The sequence below is a fragment of the Nesoenas mayeri genome (assembly GCF_963082525.1).
Source record: "Nesoenas mayeri genome assembly, chromosome: 7".
NCBI lineage: Eukaryota > Metazoa > Chordata > Aves > Columbiformes > Columbidae > Nesoenas > Nesoenas mayeri.
Genome location: NC_137551.1, coordinates 32,975,490 through 33,003,476, shown reverse-complemented (window position 1 = coordinate 33,003,476; position 27,987 = coordinate 32,975,490). Strand labels below are relative to the sequence as shown.

The 27,987-nt window shown below is 40.6% G+C and overlaps 1 protein-coding gene across 2 annotated transcripts; it reads right to left on the bottom strand.

Annotated features, from left to right (window-relative positions):
• Window positions 1-326: 326 nt before the first annotated feature.
• On the bottom strand, window positions 327-27,375 carry SLC18A2 (solute carrier family 18 member A2). Of its 2 annotated transcripts, XM_080348006.1 has the most exons (16): window positions 27,328-27,375; window positions 27,029-27,177; window positions 25,091-25,442; window positions 17,394-17,452; window positions 15,762-15,845; window positions 13,219-13,311; window positions 12,721-12,810; window positions 12,569-12,612; window positions 12,433-12,493; window positions 7,362-7,457; window positions 4,410-4,488; window positions 4,123-4,174; window positions 3,656-3,719; window positions 2,437-2,556; window positions 2,013-2,146; window positions 327-613 (listed from the first exon to the last, which is right to left on the bottom strand). In XM_080348006.1, the coding sequence occupies exons 2-16, from the start codon at window positions 27,147-27,149 to the stop codon at window positions 503-505; spliced, it is 1,560 nt and encodes a 519-aa protein (XP_080204132.1). In that variant the 5' UTR covers window positions 27,150-27,177; window positions 27,328-27,375; the 3' UTR covers window positions 327-502. The 2 variants fall into 2 exon arrangements, with proteins under 2 accessions (XP_080204132.1, XP_080204133.1); XM_080348007.1 differs by lacking the exon at window positions 27,328-27,375 and having other exon boundaries at window positions 25,091-25,335; window positions 27,029-27,091.
• Between the last annotated feature and the right edge of the window lie 612 nt (window positions 27,376-27,987).

Below are 27,987 nucleotides of genomic sequence, written 5' to 3'. Positions count from 1 at the left end.
AACCTCATAGTGAATTCCAGCCTTCAGCTCCTGTGGATTTACTTGCAAGGGTACAGTTTAGATGGATGCAAACTGGATAGTTTGAGCTTTGCTTATTTTCTCTTTCCTTTTAATTTGATAAGACAGACCAAGCTTTTGCCAGTAACTCATGACTCCAAACAAAATATGAAATACCTTGTCAATGAGTTGACTTTGAAAAATAAAATTCACATATTTATACAGACTTATACTACACATTTAATCAAAAAATATAGTGTAATATTCAATAAAATTAAATACACAAAATAAAGATTAACACTATACAAATCCTCTATAAAAGCTTTTCCCTCCCTTATAAGGCAGCTAGCAGTCTGCTTTATAACCATGGGTGATGAATAATATACCTTTGGTTTTTTTGACCATTTCACTATTAAATGTACAGTACAACTAAAACCTATTTCTGGATGAGATGTTTCACATGAAACACTGCATTTTGTACACCAAAATATATGGCTTTTTCACGTTATTCATCACTTTCATATTCCTCTTCTTCTTCACCCATGGGGTAGGACTGGATGTTGTTCTGGGTGTACATCTTTGTTTTCACAGGGCAGTTGTGATCCATGAGTATTGCCTGGAAGAAAACAAGAGCATGAATATTCACTTTTCTGCTTAGCTTAACTCCCTCACTTATTTCATGTTGAGTGTGATTAAGCTTATTTTTTAGTTAATTAAGAACACAAAATGGGGTCCCTCTTTTTGACTCTTCAAACCTGAAAGAAACAGGACATCAGTTCAATGACACTTTACATTTCAAGTCATTTTGGGGGGCACAGACTGTGTGGAAGGTGTTTAGGCCATGGGGATAGATCCTGCCCCTTTGGCAATTACTGTGTTACATGTGAAACCCTGTCAGTGAGCAGGAAAGCACACAATAAACTTCATATCTCCAAGCAAACAACAGCAGCTTTTTTTTAATCTCTTTCCCTCAGCCTTAGTGTTAAAACCAAAAAATAAATCAGTGTAGCCTACAAAGGTTATGAGGATGGATTAACTGGAATCTCAGGGATTCTACAGTCCAAATATGTGCAAAACAAAAGGTCTCTGGCCTCACATATGCCACTATTTCAGCGAGATTCTTTTTTGCACCTTCTGTTTGCAACTTGCCCGTACAAAGCGTGAGCAGCACATTCTGGCCTTCCCTTGCAGAGATGTGCCCTGCACAGAAACACTATGGCCACGCAAAGTTACATTTTCTTTTCACCCAATTAAAATTTAGTAACTACAGTTTACACCCAAGTCAACCTCGTTCAGTATGAGCAAGGATGAAGTGCTGGGTAGGCAAAACCTACAGATGGTGGCAGAAGTTGCAGCAAAGATTTGGTTTTGCTTCCCAAGACTTTTCCAACCCTTGAATCACAGCAGGGATTGTGCTGCCTTGTAATTCCTTCAGGAGCTTCCAATCTGGTTGCTGAATGAATAGAGAACAATTCAATGGGTCTCATCCTGCAGAAAGGGGGGTTTTGAGCCTGACCTGATATAAATCTATAGGAACAGCAAATCTTATCACAGCAGAGTCGGGGAGCAGATAGAGGACATTGTGTGCAGGTTGCAGGGGGCTGGGCAAGATTGCAGACTTGGCCAAACATCATTTGTCTACACCATATACACCTTACACCTTATACAGATGCTTATACAGTGTCTGGGCTCTACTGACTGCTCTAGAAAATTAAGTTATATTAGGAAAGAAAGAGCCAGGGTAAGACCTGTGGTATAGATAGGATAAGAGAAGCCATTAATTTGTAAGGGTGGTTGATTTGTGTGGAGAAGCAAAGAAGAGGAAGGCGGTATAAAAATAAAATGTATATACTGTACACACTATAAGGTATAGAGGAAAACGTATATACTGTAGAAGACCATGAAGAAAACAGATGATGCAGGAGGGTGAAATAAACTCTGCTGGTCCCATTTTGGGGAAGTTAAAAGCAAAGATGCAGAACAACAACAAACTAAAGGAAAGACGCTATGCTTACCATTTTCTCCTCTTTGGCAGGTGGACTTCGAAGGAAGAAGCACAGAGGAGCGAAGAGGATATCCACAATTCCTATAATTGTCATGAGCCATGGAAACCCAATGGCCTTTGCAATGGCACCACCGGCAGAAGGACCTTGTATAAATAAGACGCTTTTGCTGAATACTGCTCAGACGTAAAATTTTCAGCAGTCACTTGAAACAACAGTAATTTTAGATACAAAACTCCCACTTTACAAATTGATTCGAGGAAGGTGAAGACATGTTTTTAATTCTCTGTGTCCTTACCCTCTGCTTCTGATTTCTTGCAGGAAACAACCACCCCAGCTCATAAAGGCTGCAGGTGCCACTGGGACTCACCCCAACCATCACAGCATATTTCTCTTAACTATCAGTGCACTATAGGCAGGAAAAGGCCAGACTTACCTATGGCGAAGCCCATGCAAAAGGCAACATCAGCTATCGCATACACGCTGCCATAGACAGACACATGGCGCAGATCTACGAGGTAGCCCATAATTGGCATCATGGAGGAGTCCACCATTCCTGGTTGTGAGGGAAGGAAACATATTTCAGGAAAATACCACCTTTTCTGTTTTTTCTTTTAATGTTTTGGCCAAGTACGTGCTGAAAGGGATGCAAACACAACTAAAGGGATGCTTGTTCTTTAATAAGCAAAATATTAATCACAGAATCACAGAATCGACTGGGTTGGAAAAGACCTCAGAGATCATCGAGTCCAACCCTTGGTCCAACTCTAGTCCGTTTACTAGATCATGGCACTAAGTGCCATGTTCTTTATAAGGTCTTTACTGTGTCTGAGGGCACATTTGGACATGTATAGATGTATACATGTGACGTAGGACAAGAGAGATGTGAGCTTAGAGTGTATCAGCCACTTCCCAGTGTCTCTGCAAAGGCTCCTTTTTCTCATCACCAACCAAATACCTTTCATTTAAGGGAAAATTATTTTGTATGAACTTACTGTAGGCCTAAAAGACAGCATTGACCTCCAGTCAATCAAGATTATTTACGGTGATTTGACCAGGTCTCTTGAGCCACACTTGCATTGCTAGCAAGAAACAGCACAAGGCAGCTGACAAAACTGCCGAGATATTGGGGGTTTGTAGTTGTGCCTGTAACTTGTAACTACGCATCCCTCGTGCTTGAAGATGCTCCAGAACACGTGTGTGGGTTTGGGAATCCTGATTTGGTGAAAAATAAATTAAGACTGTTCTGGTTGGTTTGTTTGTGGTTTTGGTTGTTGTTGGGTTTTTTTGTTTTGGTTTTTTTTGTTTTTCTATTAAAATATCTATTTAAATATTTCCTACAACAGGAAAGACTTTGGGTCTTGAGATGTGCGTTGTTTTTTTTCTGAAAACAAGGAACAAAACTCATGGACAGTTTGCAAGATCTGTTTAGGTCAATGGAGCAATTCTGGGCAGAATTTGGAATCCAGCTTGTCTAACAGCAGCCTGGGCACCGTCCTTTAGTCCTTCTTGCTTTACCTACCAGTTTGAGCCACAGCTCAGGCTTCACTACCGTCAGAGCAGAATGGCAACAAAACTGATTTTCCATGTAACTTCATATAAAAACATTTCTACATAAGTAACACACTGTAAGAAATCATTGTCATTTTTCTTACCTATGGCAAATCCAACTCCAAAATTTGGTGCTATAAGTCCATAAATGTTTTTAGCAAACGGTACCTATAAAGGAAATTTCAGGCATTTAATTAAGTCGCACTGCACATGCTAATGAGGTTAGTTTTCTTTTTCTAAGATAAATTATCAGAGTAATTTTGGGACACTTGGTACAGGTGTGCAAGTTAGGAGTTTGATTCTTGTTCTAGGCTACTGACACATTATTATGAGCAAGAATAAACTGCTCAAAAAAAAGATCACCCTCCTTTCAAAGCCAGCCTTCCTTCAAAATAATTAAAGCACTGAAATTCGAAAGCACTCAAAAGTGATCTGGAACCTATTAACTACACATTGTTTAATAATGTATCATAAAGCAGAAACTTCAGCAGAATCTCATGGGAAAGCAGGTATTTGAAGGTGAACGCATTAACATTTAGATGGTCTGAAAGATATATGATCTTCTACTTACGCATAAAATACTTATTCCCACAATTAGCATCCCAAGTAAAGCACAAAGCCACCTGTCAAAAAAGAGATGTCACTCAGAGATGGGTGATACTGAGATGTTAGGACTGATCCTCAATGTTTCAAAGTCATGTCTGAAGTGCCAAGTTCTACAACCAAGGTAGTGACATGTTTAAAAAGTGATTTCACTACTATAGAACAAACTTTAATAATTTCCATCATCAATAAACTGCCCTGGAAATGGTACATGAACAGACTGAAAGATTATTAGTATTTTTAAATTAAGCATACCTTCCCATTTTGTGCGCAAGTATTCCAAAAAGATTAGTCCCAATGAGATAAGAGATACTAGCTGGAAGAAAAGCAACACCTGAAAAATATGAACGAGACGTTTTATCAGCAATGACTTTAGCAAAGTGTTAGAAGAAACTAATAAATTCCAGATGCTGCGATTTTGATTTGAACACATCTAATAGAGTCTTTGTGCATAGCCCAAAAAAATCAAATATCCGGTTTCTTGCAGCCTTGTCATGAAATCTAAGGACATCATCTATGAAATGCAGGAGTGATGTGATGCCTTTGAAAAGCATTTTTACAGCATCAGCTACAAGAACTGGTGTGGGAGAGGGGACGGAACAACAAAGAGCAACAAGTCAAGGAAAGTGACTCTTTCTTGGTTGCGTGGCTTAGGGAGCAGATGCCCAGAATGGCCAGGGGTGGGGGATCCCCCAGGAGGAGGGGACAGCAGGACAGCTGCTGTGGCTTTGCAAGTCACGGTCCCCCTCTTGGGCTTAAAATTCAATTACAATCTGTGCTTGAGGATTCATCCTCTCACACAGGAGCTGCAGGGCAGGACCCAGCCAGAGGAGAAATGTCAAAGGTTGGACTCGATGATCTTAAAGGTCTTTTCCAACAAAAATGATTCTATGAAATACTAAGGGACAGCACGGAGGAGGATGCAGGTGTGTTTGAGAACAGGGGCTGCCCTCGAGGAGAAGAAAAGTAAATGAAAAATATCGAAAGGCAGAGGAAGGGAAATATTTCTGTCGTTCCCATTAAATTCAGCATCTTCTTAAGAAAAATAAAACTGAGAAACCTGACAAACTAAGAAAGCCTGACAAATTAGCACATGCCAAGACAAGCCCTCCGTTTGGTCACTGTTAAATCAGATAATTCAGATTTAGAAAGCAGCCTGGACATTATGGTACATGATCAAACCATTTCCTTTAAGTGTATATGCTCCTCATCTTTCACCAAGGCAACAGAGATTTTCTCATTTCCTGCCTATCCATCTTCCTTCTTATCTCTCTGATATTCATAAGGAAAAAAAAAAGAGAGAGGTAATTTTTAGCCCAGCAATATCCTGTGATTAAAATCCTTGTGAGTTACAGTGGTGATGCTAGGGAAACATTTTCACCTGTGTAACCGCAGCTACTTTGGTACTGCTTGGAGCTCATAGACATGTCCCTTTTTACATGTGCCCAAATGGTCACATACAACAGACCTTTATGACTAGAAAAAAAAATACTGTAAAGCCTTGTTAAATAAGACTTGCAGGTTGGTGTGTAAGCTGTAGTATGCTGCAGCAGAACCATAATATTCCAAATAAGCTTTATGCAGAGTAACATTAATTGATCAAATTAAGGTTCTTTAGATCTTCTTCAGACCATCCCTTCAAACAGATGTATAATCATTTGCTTAAAACCCTGCAGTTCAAAGTATAATTTAAGAGGCTTAAAATTTTTAATTAATGCTGTCAAATCAGACAAAGCATAATGGAGTCAATGACTTATATAATTTTTAATTTAAAATGGGTATTTTTCTTTAAGGAACCTCTGTTCAACGAAGAGATTTCCAAATCTCATTTCCGTTGCACCAGCACTATGAAGCTCTAGTGAGGGAGGTAGATAAGCAATCTTTCTTTTTCTTCAGGGGGTTTAAAATGCCTAAGTTTGTGCATTAATTTTGCTATATTACAGGCTAGCACTTATTACCATGTTCAACAGCACAGCAGCACATCAAAGACTGATAGATATGGCCACTCTAGACCTGGGTTTGCATTAATAAGAACGAAGGTTTGTGCTTGCTTTATGGCACAAGGACACCTGCACTAAGATAGTAGGGATATTAGTCGGATGCTCGCATAATTTTCATGAAGAATTTTTCAGTTTCTTTAAAATGCCACATATCAATATTAAAAAAATATGCTAATGAAATGACACAATCCAGAATAGTCATTATCAAATATGCGTTGTGTTTGTAATGGTAACAACTCTTCTCTACAAACTATTAAAAGGGTAAACATCAGCCAGATGGATACAGAAGATCAGCACTACACGTTGTGGTACACGACAGCCACCTCCCAGCCAGGACAATTCACATCAACCTACTGCACGCAGCCCCACACTCAAAGTCAGTCCATTTTTCAGTCCATCTTTCTTTCTTGCTTTCTTTTTGAGAAGAACAAGAGGGAAAAAAAAAACAAACTACCCCAGTTTTAGTGTCTAGTCTAACCTGATACACGGGACACTTTCCCAGTTTGCCTGTGGACACTGTTTTCCCAAGACCATGTTACAGGTTATAACGTGGTCCAAATTGGGGCTCGCCCATTGCTTTCTACTGCATAGGATGACTAAGTAACCACTGAAAGGATGTCAAATCTTTCAGATTCAAGGGGAGATGCTCCTCATGCCCTTGGTGGCTACATTTCCAGTAAAGTCCATCCTTCTTCCACACATCACCAGCAACAGCCCTGGAAGGAGCATGTGTTGGCATGGACGTGTTCTGCACCAAGCACAGGGCCCTGCTGCAGGTTTCTGTGGGTGCCAGCCTCTGGCAATTCAAAGCTGGAACTGCGGAAGGATACCCTCTGAGAAAAACCCCAAACACATCGTTTTGCCCCACTGGGCTGGCTCTGCAGCTCACAGTCAACACTCGCTGCCAGATTTGCTGCTGAGGCTCCTGAAGGAGCCAGGACAAGCCCAGTGCCATGGCTGCCTCCATCTATTTCTCCCTGCAATGCAAGTGTTGCCCCTTATTAGAGCCTCTGTTGCAATAACATCAATCCACTACCTACTTTTCTTACAGACCAATGTTTGCAATTGTATTGGTACAACACTGGCAATTTAAAGACAGTTAAAAAAAAATACACCCTGAAGCATAAGGAGACCATCTTTAACAGGACCAGAATTAAGACAGTCATTAGATAAAATATAGAGATGCAAACAATACGCTGTACTTTACCAAGCTGCCATTTTTTTGAGCACATGGTCTCCATCATCCAGATGGGTAAAGCTGGTTCAAGCATAGCAATAGCCATGTTTGCAAAGCAGATTGATCCTTAGAGAAAGAAAGGGAGGGGAAAAAAAAGTAATAGTAATTATTTCTTTTGACCATGAACAAAAAGCCATGCAAAGAATGGATGACTTTATGTAAATCATTGCACTTTTTACAGTTCTATTTTTCATGCATCAGTTGCTGATTAATCGTAAATAGAACAGAAAGTAAAATCACTGAAGAAAATTTTCTATATATTTTTATTCTCCTAGAAATTCTACAATAAAGGTTAAGTTATTTTCATAATGTGAAAGTTTGCAGTGAGCTTGATGACATTTAGAAGTTCAGGAGGTCTGACTGTTGTACAAATGATTACCTAAAACTATGATCTTTTGGTCTTTATCTAGTCTCCTGGGGCAAAACCAGAGCCCTCTTGTGTAACAGGCACCGGCTCTGACCCTGTGCCTCCATCATCTGAGAATGACTATGATGAGATGTGGCAGCCCTGATCCTAAAAATACCAAGAGGCAGCCACAGAGATGTCTATCCTCTGCAAAAGGGAATTTCATGTCGAGATCCTCTAGCTAGCAGCCAGTTAAATCCATGCTGCAAAGCGTAGGTTTGGCTGAGCTTGCCCAGCCCTATGAATTTCAAATGCTTCCAGATCTCTTTTGAATTTCTGGACCTTTAGTCACCCAGGCACAGAGGGTAACGAGATGGAAGTGCTGACTCAGTCTTGCCCACGGCTCAGCTCTGCCCTGTGCCACCGCCTGCAGATCAAGACTCCGCTGGGTTTGTGTCAAGTTCCTCTATCCTCAGTAGCGCACTTCACTTTAGTGCAGGGATTATTTACCTCAATGGTATTTATTTGGATTCAAGACGCCTTTTCCACTTGATCAAAAGACCCTGAGGCAGTCAAAGCTTAGTGCAGAGCAACAGGACACATCACCTCTGCTAATCCCTTACAAAATCACTTTCAAGAGAGCTTGGAAGTCACTGCTAGAAGCGACAACCTCAAACCTGTGCTCCAGCTTTTCTCCCTGATGTTTAAAATGTCTGTAAGAGTCTAGAAATTTTCCTAAATTTCAGAGATTGTTTCTTTAAGAAAAAAGCTCAATTTTTCTGCAGTTAGAGAAACGTTATTTTCATGGAACAAGTTCCTCATCATACAGTTCAAAACAAAAGGAGCAACTGATGTCATTCCTTGCTCAAACCTGTCAGAATATATTAGACTGTGTATCTATGATTCCTAAAATGAACTCACAGGCTAGCTGGCTCACTCCCTTCCTGGGGCAAGTGGCAACAGTTCAGCGCTGCTTTACCTTAACGATGAAAGGTTAGATCTAAAGCCAACCTTTCCACTCTGCTGCAAGCTCCCACCAGCGCAGTGGCTGTGAGGAGCCTCAGTTAAACACCTCAGGGCTGCCCTCTTCCGAGCCAAAATCAGCCACGCTCAAGCAGCTTCCTCAGTGTTGGGAAAGAAAAACCACAACATTTCAAGCCACACAAAGTGCAGCCAGAGGAAGCAGGAGCATCCTAGCAGACATGGCTTAAATAGCAACAGTCCTACTCTTAACAAGTTTCACAAAGAAATGAGAAACAGGTGGGTATGAGCATGTGTGTCATAACTGCTTCTCATTAGGTCAGGAAGCATCATCAGAGCTTACCAAAGTACTCAGGTACATGGTGATAGGGGTACTTCAGATCTTTAGGATGTACACCAAGTGAAAAGTGAGAGCCTGAGCTGGTACTCTGCAAACTCAGGGCAAAGTCCAATAAAGACTGTGCTACCTTAAATTTCCCCAAAAGAAGATAAATTATTTTTTTCCTCTGTCTTGCACGGACCTCTCTTTAAATGGCCACGTCTCAAGGGCATAAGTTGCTCTATAGTTTTTTCTTTAAATTAGACTTAGTGTCTTACATGGGCCAGAAGGTGTGGAATTGCAACCTCCCAGCTGGATCCCACCTCCGCAGCTGAGAACCCACTCAGCTCCTGGCAGAGCGCTGTAGACGTCACTGATATTTTTCAATGAAAAAGCTGTTGTAACCCTTCTCAAGAAACCATGTGCTCATCATAATATCTGTCTGAACTCCAGGGTTTGCATCTGATAATTTAACCTAATTCTTCTGTCCATGCAACTTTGTCAGCTGGTATCATCTGGTGTTTCTTTAATCTCTGCCACTGAGGTCTGGCTGCAAGAATGACAGTGACTTACTTCATTCACTGAGCTCCAACCAGCAATGGCAAAAAGTGTCGGTCACATTTCTTTTCAGAGAATACTCATGGCACTGACTTTGAAGCATCACCTCTGACACAATTCACATAGGAGGCAGAGTCTATATTTGCTCATATTTCCTTTCTCTTACAGAAGTTTTCATACGAGTTTGCCATATCATCTGGTCCCATCCTCCTGATGCCCACGTCTTCGTAACCTCCCCACCTGGACTGGTGAGTGGATGTGACAGTCAACATTATTAACTCACAGGTAACATGGGTTATTAAGGGAAAAATCCACACTTCCAGAGAGAGGAGCCTCATGTTTGAATTCAAGACATCTTGTGTTAAAGACTAATATTGTGCTATAGATAAGCAAAATTGGTCAGAAAGTGCTTGTGCTTTGAGAATACAATTATGACTCAAGTGTGTGACGCACACTCAGGAAATTGAATCTGAATTTATACCATGAAATTAGTGTACCTAAATCAACAGAGCAAGAAACACTTAAACTGTTAGTCCATTTGCAGCATGCCTAAAATATCCCTGGTTTTTACTTGTGGTTAACAAGCCAGCCCACAGTCAGTATTTTAATTAGGTCGTTAAATGTCTTAAAAGCCATCCAAAACCTCTAATCTTCCTGAGCACTGCAAACTCAATGGGACTTTTAACCTTCTCCCTAATCGTTGTATCTGAACGTCCTACACAGTGTGGGACATTTACATTCACAGCATCCTTGTGAAGTAGAAGATGTGTTATCCTGGCTTAGATATGGAGAAATGTGGCATGATGCCTCAACTGATTGCCTCAAGGTGTCAGAGCACGGAGCTAACTCCACTGTCTCAACCAACTGCTTGACCACCCTTCCCTGTAAATCTCAGGATCAGAAGTTCCCATCCTAGAAAACAGATCAAGGAAAACACGGAACTCCTTGAGGTGAGGGAGAGCAAATGAAATTTTCAGACCTTTTTCACTGTAAAAAGCAACAAATTCCCAACTGAAGGAATTAAAATTTAAACAGTGTATTCCTGGTGCATCAAGAAGGCTGTATTTGGACACTGGTAGGTCAGATAAAAGGCTGAATTTATAGCTGTTATTTGGTATTAATCTCTGAAAATACCAAATTCAGTCTGCAAGGGAAATAAAGCAGGGAGAGAAGAGGCTGAGGTTAAAGAACATCAGCATCATCCGTACTGTCAAAGTCTGTCCTGGGAGGCAAAGACCATGGGTGCTGCACCTGACCCCTCCGGTATCCTACCACAGGGACTTTCTCATATCTTGGGTGCTGATGCCTGGTGGGAGGGGGGGGCAAGTCATCCTGTGTGGATGCAGAGAAGGTCTTCATGTTTCTACTTCTCCGTACATATTTCCTTTCCCTTCCTCTGCTCTTGCCCAGCCACTCTGGATTGAAGATGCGAAGGGGAAACAGGAGGCACTGGCAGTGCAAGGAGTGGAAAAGAGCCACAGCAGTCAAGGTGAGGTCTCTCTGACACACACTGTCCTGATTCCAGGATAACCAGCTCTCAATCTTCCTCACTATGCTGCCCTGAGACTGTTTGTGCAGCCTTGCTGTACAGAGCCCTGTAACATCAGCAAAAACTGCTTCAGAGAAGAGAATAGCTGCAGAAATTAAATGCCACGTAGATGTGTTAAAAAGTGGGAATAAAGCCCATCCCTGCTCTCAGCAGACTTCAGATATGGTCAAAATAGTGGCATCATGGCCCTTGGTACCTTTTTTCCTCCTTGGCTAAGACTAGCTTGGCATGAGTGGATAAGTCTTAGTCAAGCAAAGTACCACTTAAAATTGCTCCCCTTGTCACATTTTGTGATGTAAACCAAGTTCTGTCACAGATTAGACTTTGGCAAGGACAGCGTATAAAGGAGAGACCTGGAGAATAATGTTAGATGAATCTCACCTTGCAGCACCTGCTGTAAACACTAAGAGCCAAGGTACTGAATGAGAGGAATGATAGATCTGAGCTCTTATGACAGGTACTGTCTTTGCTACTCAAATACGTTTCTTCTACAGCAAGGTTTTCTAATGGTTCAAGATTTTTCCAAGCGAAGGCATTTGAATAACTTCACTGACAGCTTGACCAAGTGTCTCGTCAAAGAGTTAGGAGAATGGTAATTCCCTAAGACCACCAAGAATCAGAGAACCCAAAAAAGCCTGGAAGAATTGCTTTGTTGGACGAGAAGATTAGCACTAAGGAACCATACTGTAAAAAACATTATTTGTTTTCAGGTATTTTGTGAACACTTAAAAGGGTCAGGCTTAATTACAGACTTCAGAATAAATATTCAACAAAATGCAATGCAAAAAAGCAAACTTCCCTTGAGACAGAAATATTCATTAGATAAATGATATATGTAATTCCAAACACTATTCAAAACAGACCTTTTCTGAAATATAATCCATGCTCTGGAGACCAAACTCCCTCTTCAAACAGAAACAAAGTTCAGTGTTATTCCCTGTGCCTGCCTGTGATCCGAAAATTGAAAATCCCTCCCTCCAAAAGCCTTGGCCCTATTCACTCCTCTCAGAGATAGTTTCATGGCACATCTCATTGCCTTAGCAAGCAGCTGCAAGTGGTTCCTGTCATCTCAGCTGGAAAGACGTCTACATATCAAACTTTCTGCCTATTATGTTTCTACTGGTATATTCATATTGTATTACCAACAGATTGTTCTTTTTTCTTTGAGCTTCAAGTTATTGAAAACAGCAAATGACAATATTGTTAAATCAGCTCAGCCCGAGGCATTCCAGAGTGCCAGGTACAACACCAGCGGATGGTTTAAAGAAAAAAATAAAGGATCCAGTACCTGCTGCAATAATGATATATGGGTCCTTCAAAAGTGTCAGCAATGGTGTCCCCTTCTGACTCTATGAAACAAAAGCCTGGGATTAGGAAAAGCAAAGTGTCATCCATTGCCTAGAATGTTTTATGTTAATACTCACTTCTGCTTGTGCTCTGGATGGCTGCAGAACAAATAATTGAACAGCTGCGAAAAGAAATCAATACTGTAACATTTCATCAAGGAGAGGGTTAGGTGGTAGAAATATGAAAAGGATGTTCTACATGGCAATATTGACTCTTCGTATTTACCGACCTCCATCTAAGAGGGCAAGTGCTGCCAGCACCAGGAACGGAGAACTCTTCCCCACAAACTCATACATGACGCTCCCAAAAGGTGGGCCCACTGCCAGGGAGAAAGAAAGGATGCAGCTGTGAACAAACATCCTCTGCAAGGGTTTGGGCATCCAGTGACCAAACAGCTCAATTAAAAAAAAACCACCACCACCACAAAACCCTAAACACAAAGCTCATTGATCATGAAAATAACCATATTCTTCACTTCCCAAAATATTCTTCCAAGTAAACAAAAAGCAAGTATCTGAGATTTGTGCCTGACATATGTATCCACATAAGAAACGTGTTGCTGTGTGAAAAAAACTGTTCTTAACGTGCACCGTGAATCTAATCAGGAGATGGTACGATAACATGACACTCGATGAGACTCCTCTGCTGCTTTCCTGGATCGCAAGTGCACGATTTGGGGAAGGCTGGAAGTGGTTTCTCTTGCTAGCAAAGACTCCATCTCACTGACCTAATACTCCCATAGCAAGGCCTCCGAGTGCAATTCCCATTGCGTTGCCTCTCTCTTCATCATCTGTATAAACACTGGCGAGCATGCCCATCCCTAAATTTAAAAAAAAGGGAAAGAAAAGAAAAATATACAATGCAAAATTAGGCAGCTGTGTAGTCCAGTTTATGGTCATCATTTGCCAGCCCTACTAAACATTATACAGAGATGGCAGCAAGTGTCTGTATATATATAAATATAAATGTGTATATTCCCTCCTTGTAGAATTCACTTTGAAGCAAAAGTGATTTGGCAATGTAAATGGCCTCTAAGACCTTGTTCTATTGTATGGTATTATTCATATAACTTAATAATGCCCTTATTTACTAGATTCTTTGTCCCTGACTTTGTCACGGAGCTTTTAGATGATGCTTTTCAACTGGGTGAAACAGAGCTTTTGACAGGTATTCCTGATCTGTTATTCATACTCTGGGCAGTTGACACAAAGTTCTGGTGACCACTCACAGCTACAGGTTTTGCACAAAGCTGATTACTATGAGTATTTCAAGTACAGCATCCAAAATGGAAAGATTCTTTAACCTTTCTCTTCACATGCCTCACTTCTGCGTTTGATAATGAACCTTCGTTTCACAAAAGGAAACATGAAGCCTAATTCATTTGTGGTTTTGTGAAGCACTCAGGCACTGTAGACGTAAATGCTGCAGAAGAGTCCTCACAGAAATTAATAATTCTGTTTTCAAATCAAGGTTTAAGTAGGACTCAGTAAATAAGGTCCATGACTACAAAGAAAAATAAAAAATATTGCATGATTGATCATGAAGTGAATACAATCCATCATGTGCATCAAAAGAACAGACATCCTGTGTGGATTAATATGCTTATTGAAAATTGTGGGTGACATCAAATTGTTTGCATGAACAGTTGAAGAGACTGGAGACTGTTCAGAGAAGAGCAATGAGGGTGAGCAAAGGCTTAGAAAAATATCTAAGAGACAGCTGCAGGACTTTCATTTTAAAACCAGAGAGGAGAAAGCTGATGTGAGATGTGATAATAGTCTTGCAATATGAAAAAGAGCCACAAAGATAAAACAAAAGAAATGGTTCTTCATGTTCTCTCAAGTATGGGAAGCAGAAATAGGTTTACATGAGATATCAGAAAAAACATCCTGCCAGTAAAAGTGGTTAAGCACAAAGCCAGATGCTGAGGGCATTTCTGGAGGCTTCTGAGGAGATGTCTGTCAAGTGTGCATGAGGAATGACAGATACAAAGCTGATCCTGCCTTCAGGAAGGGGGTGCACTAGGTGATCTCTTGGCCTTTTCTGCTCTATTTTGCAGGTTGTCTGTGAGAAAAAAAAAAAAAGCCACGTACTCCTCTAAAAACTGTATCTCAAAGTACATACTTGCACAGGGACTGACTCAAAGCTGAAAAATCATTTTGATGCTGGCATGACTGCCCTTTGGAAAGTTTGACTTGTAACCTCAACTTGTGCAAAGAAAAAACATGGATTTTCTTCTCTCTACCTCTCCTACTTGTCTTTGTCTTCCCCATCCCTGGCTCCTCATCACAGCCCCTGCCTGCTCGCTTTGCTGCAGCCTTGCTCTTCCCATTTCTCACCCAAGCTTAAATATCTCTGCCTAACTAGTGCTTGCTGCACTGCTTAAAACCCATCTTAGGCATAATTTGCTTCTTGCTCCCAGTTCAAAAGCTCAACCTGGGGTGTTCCATCTCTCCAGCTGCCCAGATGTGGGCCGGAGCAAAACCCTTGCAAAAGGAACCTACAAAGAATCCAGCTGCCAAATTCTTGTTATGTTTCTATGGAGTATGTGTGAACCCTGCTTATAGACCAGCCAGCTGGGGAGGGGGAATTTTCCTGGGGAAGCCAAAAGACATTTTCTTGGAAAAAAGCTCTTTTAACCTCCACTCCCAAGCCAAATTGATATTCCTGCTGCCATCACAGAGAATTTTTCGAAGGAAAGATTGTGAAATGTTCTGACATTAAAAAAACAAAACATATTTTCTTTAGTCTCAGTCTCAGAAATGGTTGAAGAATTTGGGCTGAAAACCCATACTGCATTTCACCTACTCATTAAAAACTTATAACCTTGCATTGGAAATCTAGTAGAGGTAACCTCAGTCCAAACAGGCAGACAGCATGGTGAGTCCTTGAAAACAACATTTTATAACAGAAATTTCAGTAACAGGCAGAGCTGCTATCCCTGCTATAAGAAGTACCAACATAAGGTCCTGATGACCTTTAAAATGGCTAAAAATGAATTTAAAATGTTGAAGACGCACATACAGAAATCCCAGGGAGAGTGCAGTTCATTTAGTGCTGTACCTTACCACAACCCAAATACCAAGCAAGTCTGAAGAGACATTTGCTTTTGAGCTACTTTATACGAAAGGGACAGAAAAAGTAGTGAACCTGATTGAAATGAATACTTTTATATTAATTATTGAAACAGCAGACAAAGCACAATTTAGAAGATTACTAAAAATGATAGGATCAGTTACCTGTATTGTATTCTACCCTCTCTTCTCTTACCTGCCACAGAAGAACAAGAGGAACCCACTCCTTGAAGGGACCTGGCAATAAACAGTAACGTGTAGCTTCCTGAGAAGGCAAACACTACAGAAAAAAACAGAGGTAAATTTTTAAAATTAGGTTAACTGTAACTAGGTTAAAAAGTTAAGATTTCTTGAAACAATCACAAAAAAACTCATGCAATTTAGTCAAGCGATTACAGTGACTTGTGCCACTTTCAATGCTAACTGTATTATTTTCCCTTATTGCATTTAGATGTGTCAGTGTTGAATTGCTCCCAGGTGTCCAAGCCTCCTGGTAACACTGACTTCAAGCACACAAGCAGTTTTAACTAATTACTTAGAATCTGATTACATCCCGCTCTGATTCAGCAGCACACAGAAGGAGCACTAAGACCTTTCTTCCCAGCCTTGTCTCCCCGTGCTCCTTCATTTGAGGCTGCCCAGTCTGAAGTTCCAACTAAATTCCCCACCCACAACACTGGAAAGCAGAGTGTCCCAGAAGCACAAGCACACCTCTGTGGAGCCTGTGTCATGGTCAGTATCATTAAGTCTACAGTGAGTTTTTAAAATCTTTTTAAAGCTCCAATCTGTTGGCCACCTAAGGAATTTTTCCAGATAGTTTATAGCTGGGGGAAGCTGTTACACACCAACTAAAACCAAGATCCACCTGCCCTGCAGCATTGTGCCTCTCTGGCTTTTCACCACCCATGTGGACAGGGAAAAAGGAAGAAAGTATGCCAGCAAATCAACAATACTCCCCTCTACTATGAATTAGGCTTACTGTTCTAATCTCCATCCCTACCAACATTAGTCTAACGTGTTCCTAAAATGCAGAGTTGTCAGTGACTCTAAACCAGGTAATCTTCTCCAGCACTTCAGTCCCCTTGTTGATAGAGCTTTGAGCTCATTATTCCTTCTCTTATGTACAGTGAACGTGGAAAACTGTTACCCTCCTTTTTGTCATAGGCTCTGATATGTCTTACATCTGCCTTCTGAAGCAGACCCAGTTCTTTCACTGTTTCTCTTAAGCTTCTAATGGTCCATGATGTTTCCTTTGTATTCTTTCCACCTGGGCCACTGCTTCAAGTGCCATGCCAAAACTGAACATAAAACAGCAGCTGAAGCCTTATCAGTGCCATTAGAGCAGACGAATTATCTCAGCTGACTCGCGGGCTGTGCTCCTGTTTGCACATCCCACAGCGATGTTTAGCGACACGATGATACTGTTGACTCATGTTCTACTCATGAGCCACTGCAACCTCATGATCTTTCCGATAAGCCCTTATGATATCTAGTTGTTAAGGACCCTGCAAAACAGCCTTCTCATGGCTGATCGCCCTCCCGTTGCCATCAGTTTAATAAAACTCTCTGAGCACCACTTCAGATTGCAAGAACCTGAAAGAAAGGTTCAGGTGAGGAAGAGACCTGCTGAGGTGGGATGGAAGGTGATGAATTCCTTAGAGCACATTTGTAAGAGCGTATTTGTCAGATCTCATCAACACCACCATACACATGGAGCAGCTACCCTTAAATTTTCCTTGGAAATCAGTCCCTCTACATCAATAAGAATTCCTAGTGATGATCATCATAGATCATTTATTTAAAAGTTGCATCTGGACCGGACACTTACTGATTGTTGACACAAACATGATGCAGAAGCCAGCAAACAGTGGAATCTGATAGCCTATTCTGGAAAACAAAATGAACATTAACATTTCTTGGGATTGTGTCACTGACATTTTGAATTAGACTTACATGAGCACACACACTGCAAAAAAAACCACCTGTAGTTCCTTGATAGGCTTTGAGATATATATATATATATATATATACACACACACTACATGATCAAATTGTTCATGTTACAGATGCCTTTTCATCTGGCACACCAGACTTTGTATCTGAAATCCATGGAAATCCCTCTCATTAGAATCTGATTGCCCTGTTCCACCATAATTGTACCCAATAAAGTATCTCTGAGCTACCATGGGGTTTCCAAGGATCTGAGAAGGGAAGATTTGTCTGAGCTGTGAAATATCCCAGTAGTGTTTCAATGCTTATCTGTTTCCATCCTCACAAGACAATGACTGTAATGAGATATGGACAAATCAAAGGCTTTTTTACTGGGAAAATTTGTCATCAGCTTTGTTGGGAGTTTTCCCTCAGCCAGGAGCACTGGAAGAATCCCAAAGAACCTGAGAATATTTTTGCTTTCCATGTGTAGGAGTAAAAATGGAGCAGATCAAAGCTTTTTTCATCAGCCCACTTCTCCATCAGGACTCTAAACAGCCCGTAGAAACACCTGGTTACTATAAGTATTTTCTAGAAAACAAATGATTTTCTCTCTGGCAGGCAAACACATGTTTTTGGCAGCTAAAAAGAAAATTTCAACAAAAAAATCACAATATACTGTTTTTCACACTGTTAAAAATCTACCCTAGAATCAAAACCACTACCCAGGTAGGTCTGAAGACAGTCTGTATATTCTATTCAACACATTCTATTCACAGCCTCTTTTTGATAATATTCTGCATCTTAAATGTATTTGTATTATTTAATGAACAAATTCTTTAACCATGCATTTGATTTGTATTATTTCAATTTATTTGTATTATTTAATGGCCAGATTCTTCAGTAATGGATGATGCTTTTCAAAGCAGTACTGATTGACTTCAGCTTCTAAAGATTTGACAGTATTGGGCATTTATACTGGCAGTATTGGCTTAAGTAAGTCTATCAGATAATGAAAGAGTCTATAATTCTTTTTTTAAAAATGTTTAATTATAGCAGTCCTAATAGAAGTAAACTAGCCTAATTATTCTAAGCTTTATTTATTTGCTAATTTAATTTTTATATAATTAAGGACCATGGATAATGAAGAACTTTTTGAAGTGCAAAGCTCGATGTTCATTAAACATCTCATTTGAACATTTGGTTGAGTTTTATGAATTAAAGAAGTCTAGCATGCACATTTATACATGTCGCAGAAATCTCTAATAAAGAACGGGTGGAAAAATTTTGCCTTAAATATCATCACTACATTAAAAATACGACAAAATTGTAGTGTGCTAATTCTTGTAGTTGAAATTTGTAAGTGGGTGTTAGAAATACCCAACAAAGAAGACTAGTTACTCTTATGGTTACTTAACTGGACCGACCTCTCCAAAGCAAATTAAAACCCTGGCACTATCAGACTTCCCCTGTGACCTTATGATAATTATTTTAACCTATTAGCACCTCAATATCTGGCTTGTCAGAGAATACAACTACCTTTTTTGTCTACTTTATTTAAAGCGGATAGTTTTTCTAAGCCTGTCTCTTCTCTTACTATGTGTATAGTAGGTATTACACAATGGGATGCTGATCTTCTCTGATGTTTCTAAGTACACGAGGAAATAACATATTATTCTCTTCTGTTACCATCTGCTGCCTCAGAGCTGAGTTGGGCACTTCCCGGTGAGCTCAGGCAGAACAGACCACAGAGAGTCTGATCATAATTGCTTTGATTTTTAATTTTTCAATTAAAAAAAGCCCTGATAGAAGTACAGATTAAAAAAACAAAACAACTGTGGATATGGCTACTGCTGCTGCTGAGCAATATTGTCTTCCTCTGTGGTACTATGAAAGCAAACACTGAATGACCTTGTGCCTTCTTCCATTGCAAGATGAAGTAGTGTTGTGTCTGCCAAGGCCACCCCAGAGGTATTTAAGGTGGGCCTTGTGGAAGGAGAAGTCTGATTTCAGTACAGAAATCAAGCAATTCTTAGAGTTGACACAGGGGCTATGAGATAGCAAGTCATTTCTGCTACAAGTACACAATTAAAATTCAGTTATTTACATGAAAACAAATGCCATCCAAAGTAGCTCCTACATTCACGTTTCTATCGCTAGACTAGAGACATGAGCTATGAGATCTTCCATAAACATTACTGAGTTAAACAAAGAGAAGGGCTGTCATACTAGTTCTATAAGATACTTTTATCAAGCTGATGCAGATTTTTATCCTTCCAGAAGGCATTCTACACTTGGAAAGTTTCTGGTGGTTGAAAGCTGTAAGAAAACAAGCATTTTGGAAGTCACTTTTAGTGCTTAATAACATGCTGTTAAGGCATTGTTCTTATTTTTTGCAGCTGCAGATATTATTCCTCCTTTATCTTGGACAAACAGGGTCTCAGCAAGGTGTGAAATGACACTCAGCAAAGGGTGACGAGGGCAGAACTGGAGCAGAGCTCAGTCCTACTCTTGCTGCCCAGCAGACCATGATGCTTCATCACACATACCAAGGTCTTAACACACACCTTTTCCTCCACGCAGAAATTAATCATTTCAGAACCAGATCCATGTGGGCACAGCTAGTCCTTTCAGCCAACATCTGCACTGCCAGTGATCCATCATACAAGATGATGCGAAGCTATACAGGTCAACACAAGACATGCATATTTGTTCTGAATTAAACAAGTCATTATAATCCTCTGAAAAGCTAAAAATTGCCTGACAGTTCACCCACAATTTGGAGATGCCCAATTCCAGTGTGCTGCCCCTGCATGAGATTGCTGAACCTCTGGAAGTGTCCTCTTGCTCAGAGGACAGTCTTTCCCATTTCCAGCCAACATTCAGTTAGATATGCAGATTGTCTTTTCCTGCATAGTCTTAGCAAACCCTGCCTCCTCCTGAAATAGCAGCACTAATTAGTTGGCAGTTGTGCTACCAAGAGTGTCTAATCTACAGCTGCATTCCCTGATCTGTCCAACAGATATCAGAGAGCACAAACTGGGAGCTTCTGTTGGTCAGAACAATTACACTATATAACATAAATAGTCACAAAAAAGAGAAGCACTACCTGCAACAGCCAACTATTCAGTGACTTTCCCTTGGTCCTGTGCTGTTCATGTTCTTGCCACATGAAACATGTGGATATGCAGTTTCTACTTCTTGGCCATGATGTGACATGATATGCTCCATTACAGTTACCTCTACACTTTGTTCTTCTACATGTATGTAACACAAAAGAATATTACAGCCTCTCATCTCTGTTCTTTTTTCTTGTTACCATGCTCAAGTGTGTCATTTTCTCAGGTACTCCTTTCAAAACCCTCAAAGACAATCTGAAGCAGAGTCCAGCATGTTTCATCAAGGCTACCTGGAGCTAGAAGTGCTTCCTACAAGTATTTCTGACTTCTGAAAAAGCCAAGGTCATTAGATGAAGGAGAGAGAGGAAAGGCTGCCACTGATGGAGAACACCTAAATAACTCATTTTCAGTGCCATGTTGACTTCAGATTGCAGGACTGTTTGGAAGTGGATTGTACCCATTAATGAGGTTAACCTACAATAAGACCATCAACTGACGGGTCCTGTGCAGCAGTAAAATAAAAGTTACACTGACCAGTTTAGCAGCTGTGGATGATTAGAGCTTAATTATCCATCCATTACAGTGCTGCAAATCCATTGATTTCAACCCTGTTGCTAAAAATGATGGTGAAATGATGATCTGTTCATTTTTTAATTGTTTTTGAGTCCTCATAGAGATAAGCATGAGGTTGAAGCTATTTTTTTTTTCAGACTGACAAATGAAGGGAGGGAGAGACATGGCAGGGGAGCCATTCATTGACTCCAGTGGATTGTGGGGCAAGCACAGCTGGACTCACAGCCTCATTCACAGAGCTTGGTAAGAGCCTGAAAAATTAATGGAGAAAATCAGCTTGTGTTAGAGAGCACAGCAGCCTTTTGCTCATTTTCTTTGCTGGAAAGGATTAGGCAGAGCCTTCAATCTCCCTTTGCCAATGCACCTTCCTCACAAAGTGCCCTGTGTCAAGTGCTGTGCTATCTGTACAGTTTCTTACCAATTTCACCACAAGCAAAAACATGATGTGCATCTGAGTCACCAAATTTTATCAGCTCTGCCCTGAAACTGTGACACAGTGGGAAGTGTGTGGTCACATCCTACGGCAAAGCCATCACCTAACATTTTCTTTGCTAGGACTTTGTTAGACCAAAGGTAAATTGTGTTGTTATGCGAGTTACAAGCCGGTTCACTAACCCAGCTCTGTGTTTTGTACGTTACTCTGCTGAAAGAGCTGTGCTTGAAATAAGAAATGTTTTTAGCAGAACTTACTTCTTGAATTGAGCCAGTTTTGAAATTTATCTTTGAAAATCTACATCTCCAGTAGTTAAAAAACAGCCTACAAAACTCCAGAAAACCTAAAATAATTATTTGCATAGACTTATATGAATAGAGCATCCTCTTGAATCCTGTACAAACTCAAGCACTCCAAGCCAGTGCACACTGAAAGCCAGTAACTCTATACTCAATTAAAAATCTAAACTGGTCCTGAATAACTATATTTGACTGAAAAATAAAAACCACGAACACAGTGTGCTGCCTATCTGAAAAAGAAACCAACTGGGCATCTTAAACTGAGTACACTAATCTTGAACTAAGCAACCGGTTCTCCTTGAGCTGCGGTATTTTGATGAAATTTTGCAAAAGTAGTAAAGGCAATAACGATTATCACTAAACAGTTTATCAGTGGTAAGGAAGAGTCTTTGTAATGATAACTCAGATATTTTCGGTTTCATTTATAATAATCACAGTTTTCACGCTGCTTTTTAACTTATCATATACACATTGTTATTAAGAAATGTCAACTTTAGGAGGGATTTTTGCCAAGGACTTTTACAGTTAATTGATAAATGTGTTAACTGATATTTCCCACTAAACATTTCTCAGAAGAAAGGCAGATCTTGGTACCAAGATACAAATAATGCATGAAAGAAAATCAGTAATCCTTAAATCTAATTTCAAGCCACTTTTCCACTAAGGTACTCATTTCTGCTGTATGAGAGGAGAGTCAGTTGCACAAGACACAGGGGTAATGCACTTCTTGTTTTTCTTTTCTCACTTGTTGGGCATCTGAGCTGGCAAACCTGCCCCTGTGATTGTGGTGTGAAAATAAACCTATAGGAGGTTTCCAGCAGGAAATTTCAGCTCAGAGCACTAATGTTCATAGAATCCTAGAACCATTTGGTTGGAAGAGACCTTCAAGATCATCGAGTCCAGCCATTAACCTAACACTGGCATTAAACCATGTCCCTAAGAACCTCATCTACATGTCTTTGAAACATCTACAGGGATGGTGACTCCACCACTGCCCTGGGCAGCCTATTCCAATTCCCAACAACCCATTCCATGAAGAATTTTTTCCTAATATCCAACCTAAACCTCCCCTGGAGTAACTTCAGGCCATTTCTTGTCCTGTTGCTTGTTGCTGGGGAGAAGAGACCAACCCTGTCCATGCTACAACCTCCTTTCAGGTAGTTGTAGAACAGCCTGTTCTCCAGGCTGAACCCCCCAGGTCCCTCAGCTGCTCCCCTCACACTTGTGCTCCAGACCCTTCACCAGCTTCATTGCCCTTCTCTGAACTCTCTCCAGCACCTCAATGTCTTTCTTGTAGTGAGGGACCCAAAACTGAACACAGTTGCCCGCCCTGCTCCTAACAGCGAAGGGAGATGCTACAAGAACATCTACAGCCCCACAGTCAGATCCGGGGGAGACGTTTCACCCCGCACCTCAGCACAGGCAGCACCAAGCTCCAGTCCCAAAATGCGCAGGAACACGGAGAGACATCAGCCAGACACGCACCCTCTGCCTTAGGCAGGTGTCTGCACTATGAAGTAACTGCACTATCAAAGAAGCCATCAATAACATACCATTGCCTTTCTCCTGGTTTGGCAGGTTGTGGAATAGTTTATACTAGCAAAGTAAATATAAGTAGGGCAATAATTTAGACATTTAGGAACATCTAGAAAAGTACCTAGAAAACTACTGTGAAAATATTATTTGATGTTACGTTACTTTGCCTGTGGATGAGCTATCACATCCTTACAAAACAATACAGAAAATCCAGGTAATAAAAATCTAGTTTCCTTCTCAACTCGCAGCAATATTTGTGGAAAAGTAATTTTGCAATGGTGTACTTATATCTGTGTGGGTGGTATGCAGTAGGAGATAAGGTGAAATGAGAGAGAAATGAAACTGTCTATCTCACTTAAAGCTTTTGTGCATAGATCAGTTCCACAGATTGAATACAGGTTTTTGAATTCATAGCACTGTGCCTCAAACCACCACTTAACCCTCAGTTGGTCACTCTTCTATCAGATTGAAATTAAACACTCAGGCAATATATATAAACTGTAAAATCTAAGAAAGGTAGTTTTGGTTTCAAAACCTGAAATATGTAGCATTAAAAGGTGTTAGTTGTTTTGGTTATTGCCACACCTGATAAGCATTGACTGCTGAAACAAAAGTGTTTTACAAGGACAAACTTCTGCAGCATATTGTTTTCTGAAAGGAAAATTTCTTCTTCATAAAAATAGTTTCAATAAGAAATATGAAAATTAGTGACGTGACTGGACTTTATTTGGTGTTTATTTCCTGCAGAGATTAATCTGTTTGGTTTGGGAGAGCTTCTGTGGGGAGTAGTTACATAAAACGCTAACAATAACATTAAATTAAGTGTTAATAATATAAATTTAAATGATATTATGAATACATCATTAGTGCTTAGATTTTGAGGAGAAAGGGTTATAAGTCATTGACATTGGTCCTTACACACTTGATCCTGGCTCAGATAGATTTTCTATAATGTACCATTTAAACATATTTTCTTCCAGGTATCATAAATATGCAAGAATTTAGAGAGAACAATTTGAAGGCTGTGCTAGTTCATGCACTGGTGGAAATCTGTGATCCACCGAATACGGCATCAGCAAAGTTTGACACTTTTTCATTTTTCACTGAAGTCCACATGTATTTCCTACTGATTCTTACCTCAAACGACTCCAAACCAGTGAACACCAACTGGCACCAAGAGCTGTGAGTCTCTGTGAGAGCAAGGGAGGGGTCTGAGCCCCACCTGCAGCTTCAATATCACATTTGCCTAATGCAGGTGTAACAAATACATCATCAATTCACAGTGCTTTGTAAATACTGAGCTGTAGCACCATTTGGCTCAGTAGAGCTGTACTGAAGAAATTTTAACACTAGGGAAAAGTTTCTATAAGCACCAGAGACCTCAGGAGCTGAAGGAAAAACGTATTATATTGAACATATCAAATGGCTTATGTGCAGCTTACCAATTTATTTTGGAAAGGGTGTAGGCGTTTAAAAGACGTGTTCATCAAATGTATTTCCCTAAACTATTTCTCCAGATAAAGCGAGGCAGCCAGAAGTCAGGGCCACAATAGAATTAAAGATACTTTGCTTGAGATACTAGTCCAGACTAAAACATCAATATAAAATCCTGAGTCACGTAGCAGAAATAACATACCTGTTTGTCAGCGGCCCTATGAAGGGGTTAGTGATTAGCTGCACTGTTGCTTTTGAAGCAAACAAGAGACCGACTTGAACGTTTTCATTCAGCAGGTCCTTATCTTCCTTGGGGCAATCAGATGGGGAAGGAGTCACATTTACTATCATTTGTTCTGTCTGAGTATGATGCAACTCTCTGGGCTGTGTCTTATCAGATTCATTTCCAGTAACCATCGTGGAGTTGTCATAGTAGGAGAAGATGCTCTGAAAATTGTCCATCGTTGTTGAGACTGTGTTAGGCTTAGTAGTCTGGATTTCTGTGGCATTTTTCTCATGTTTGATGCTGTAAAGGTAACTGGGAATTATTGGCACTGGAAAAACAAATAGAATATATTGGCATCTTACTATCAGGTTATTTGTAAAGGGAATCACCAAATTTTCTCGTTTGCTTTGCCATTGATTAGGAAATACAACGCTTTCCTACACAGCACACTAGTAAGGATTTTGAACAGCGAAAACACAGAACAAAAATACGCATTTGTTCATGGGAAAAAACACACCGATAACTCAAAAGTGCAGTTTAAAACCAAAAGTTCTTTTGCATTAGTCTTTATTTTTTGGCAGTTTTGATAAATGTAAGTTTTTCCATACAAACGTCCGTCAGAAAACAGAATAAAAGTATCAAAACCCACATCTGAAGAGCCTCTTTGTCGTGTGACTGCACAAATCCATTTATTAGATTGTGAAAACAAAGGATGAGAAAAGCATTGAAACTATTGTTAAACCAAAATATTTTAAATGTAATAAAACACATTTCTAAAATAAACCACAAAATTATTGGTAAACAGCAGTCCTAAGAAAAAACCACAACACTCTTATATTAAGTAATCAGAACTAATGTACTGATGTTTGCATACCTCATTTGTTTTAAATTTACATTGAAAAGATCATCCAGAAGGGGCTTGCTTTATATGCTTTAGCATCTTAGCTGAAATTTAATTGGATTAATACGTGTCTCAGAAATTAGCATTTCAGAATCTGTAAAAGCAGACATCAGGTTTATTGAATTTAGCACTAGTTGCCCCTCCTTGTCTTGCATCTGTCTCTTCCTTTCAATAAGTCTGCAAACTACCATAATTTCTAGGGCTTGTAGCATACATGTAACATCCAACAGGCAGCTCTGCACAGCCTGATTCACTTTTGAGAGAGGCATGTGCATTCATGCGTATGTCTGTGTGCATCCATGAACCCCTTGCTTCTCTAAACCATTTTATTAAAATTCACGTCAATATGCACATTTGAATATGAGGACTTCGAAAACTACCAGTGAAAAATATTCAAGCATTTTATTTCAGTAGATTCTTAAGACTTGACACTATGCATCTGAAGCCAGTAAAAGTTGCATCTTCAACTTTGATCAAAACTTGGATATTTTATTAAACCAACTTATAGAAGTGCTTTTCTTAAAACCCAGTCAGATAGTTTTCTTACTAACCTAGCATTTTAAGACCAGCATAGGGTAAAGACAAACTATCACAAGGAAACAGGCATCTCCAGCATTATCTAGCCTGTTGTTTCAGTTACATGACCACAAGAGAAAAAATGATGATGGGCTAAAAATACTGTTATCTGTTGTTCTGTGAAGTGCCGGTGGCTTTTAGTAGGAAAAAGAAAAAAAAAAAAAAAAGACAGACTTTTTTATACCATTCCTGCAATTAACACAGAAATAAAAGCGAGACTTTGATGTGTATAGCAGCGTTTGCAGCACCTAGAGTATCATTCTCGTTTAGAAAAAAATCAGTGCTTGGAAATGTTCGGTTGGAAAGCATTCACCATGCATCCAGGGAGTACATCTGTCACCGGAGATTATTTCTGGAGTAAATCGGGAGAAAAAACAAAAAAAAAAGGAAAAAAAAAGAAAACAAACCAAACCCCAAACAAAACCCATCCTACCTACCGACTACCGTCAGCAGCATGTTGTCCAGGAGCAAGGCGATGAAGACGATGAGCAGGATGAGTCTCCGGGACTGGCGGCTCTCCCGGAGCCAGCGGAGGGGGCTGAGCTCGCCCCAAGCCATGTCCCCGTCCCTGCGCCGCCGGCTGCCGCTGCAGAGAGACAAAGGCCATTAGGGGTGACGGGGACAAGGCGGGGACCCCGGGCGGCAGCTCCGCGGGGTTGCCAGTGGCTCTGTGGGCGCTGGAGCCCCCGGCCCCGCTCCGCTCCGCGCCCCCCCCGCGCTCCCCGCCCCGCCGCACCCGTCTGCCCACAGCCCGGCCCGGCTCCTCCCGGCTCCCGGGCAGGTCCCCGGCCAGCCGCACGCTGCCAGCCGGCAGGGCAGGAGCCGGGAGGAGGAGGAGGGGGAGGAGGAAAAGGAGGAGAAGAAGGAGAGGGAGGCACCTCTGCTCCCCGTGTAAGCGCTGGAAGCGGCGCAGAGGGGGAACCCCCTCCTGTCCCCTCCCCGGGCAGCGATGCTCTCTGCCCGCAGCTTTGGGCTGCGCCAACACCGCTGTGTGCCCGGCCAGATGTGCCGAAACAGGTACACAGAGGGGAGGATAAGAAGTCACTGCTCATGTGCTTCAACACGCGGGCAGCATGAGGAACCAAACGGAAATGGTGCCACTGATTGATTCTATTCTTAAAATGAGGAGTTTGCACCATTCGGCATTTAAATTGCTCATTTTTCTTGCTTATTCTGCAGAGACTCCCAAGTGTTGTACCCTGCCTGTGGCACTTTTTTTTTTGCCATCATTATGAATTCCTTTTCTTCTCAATCTGTGTTAGAAAAGAGATTAACTGTGTTGAACTAATCAAGAAACACGTTTTAACAAAGATTTGCAATTTTTTTTCTTTTAAACATCGGCTTTCATATCACATAATATAGTACTTTAATCAGTCGACACTGAACTTCATGAACT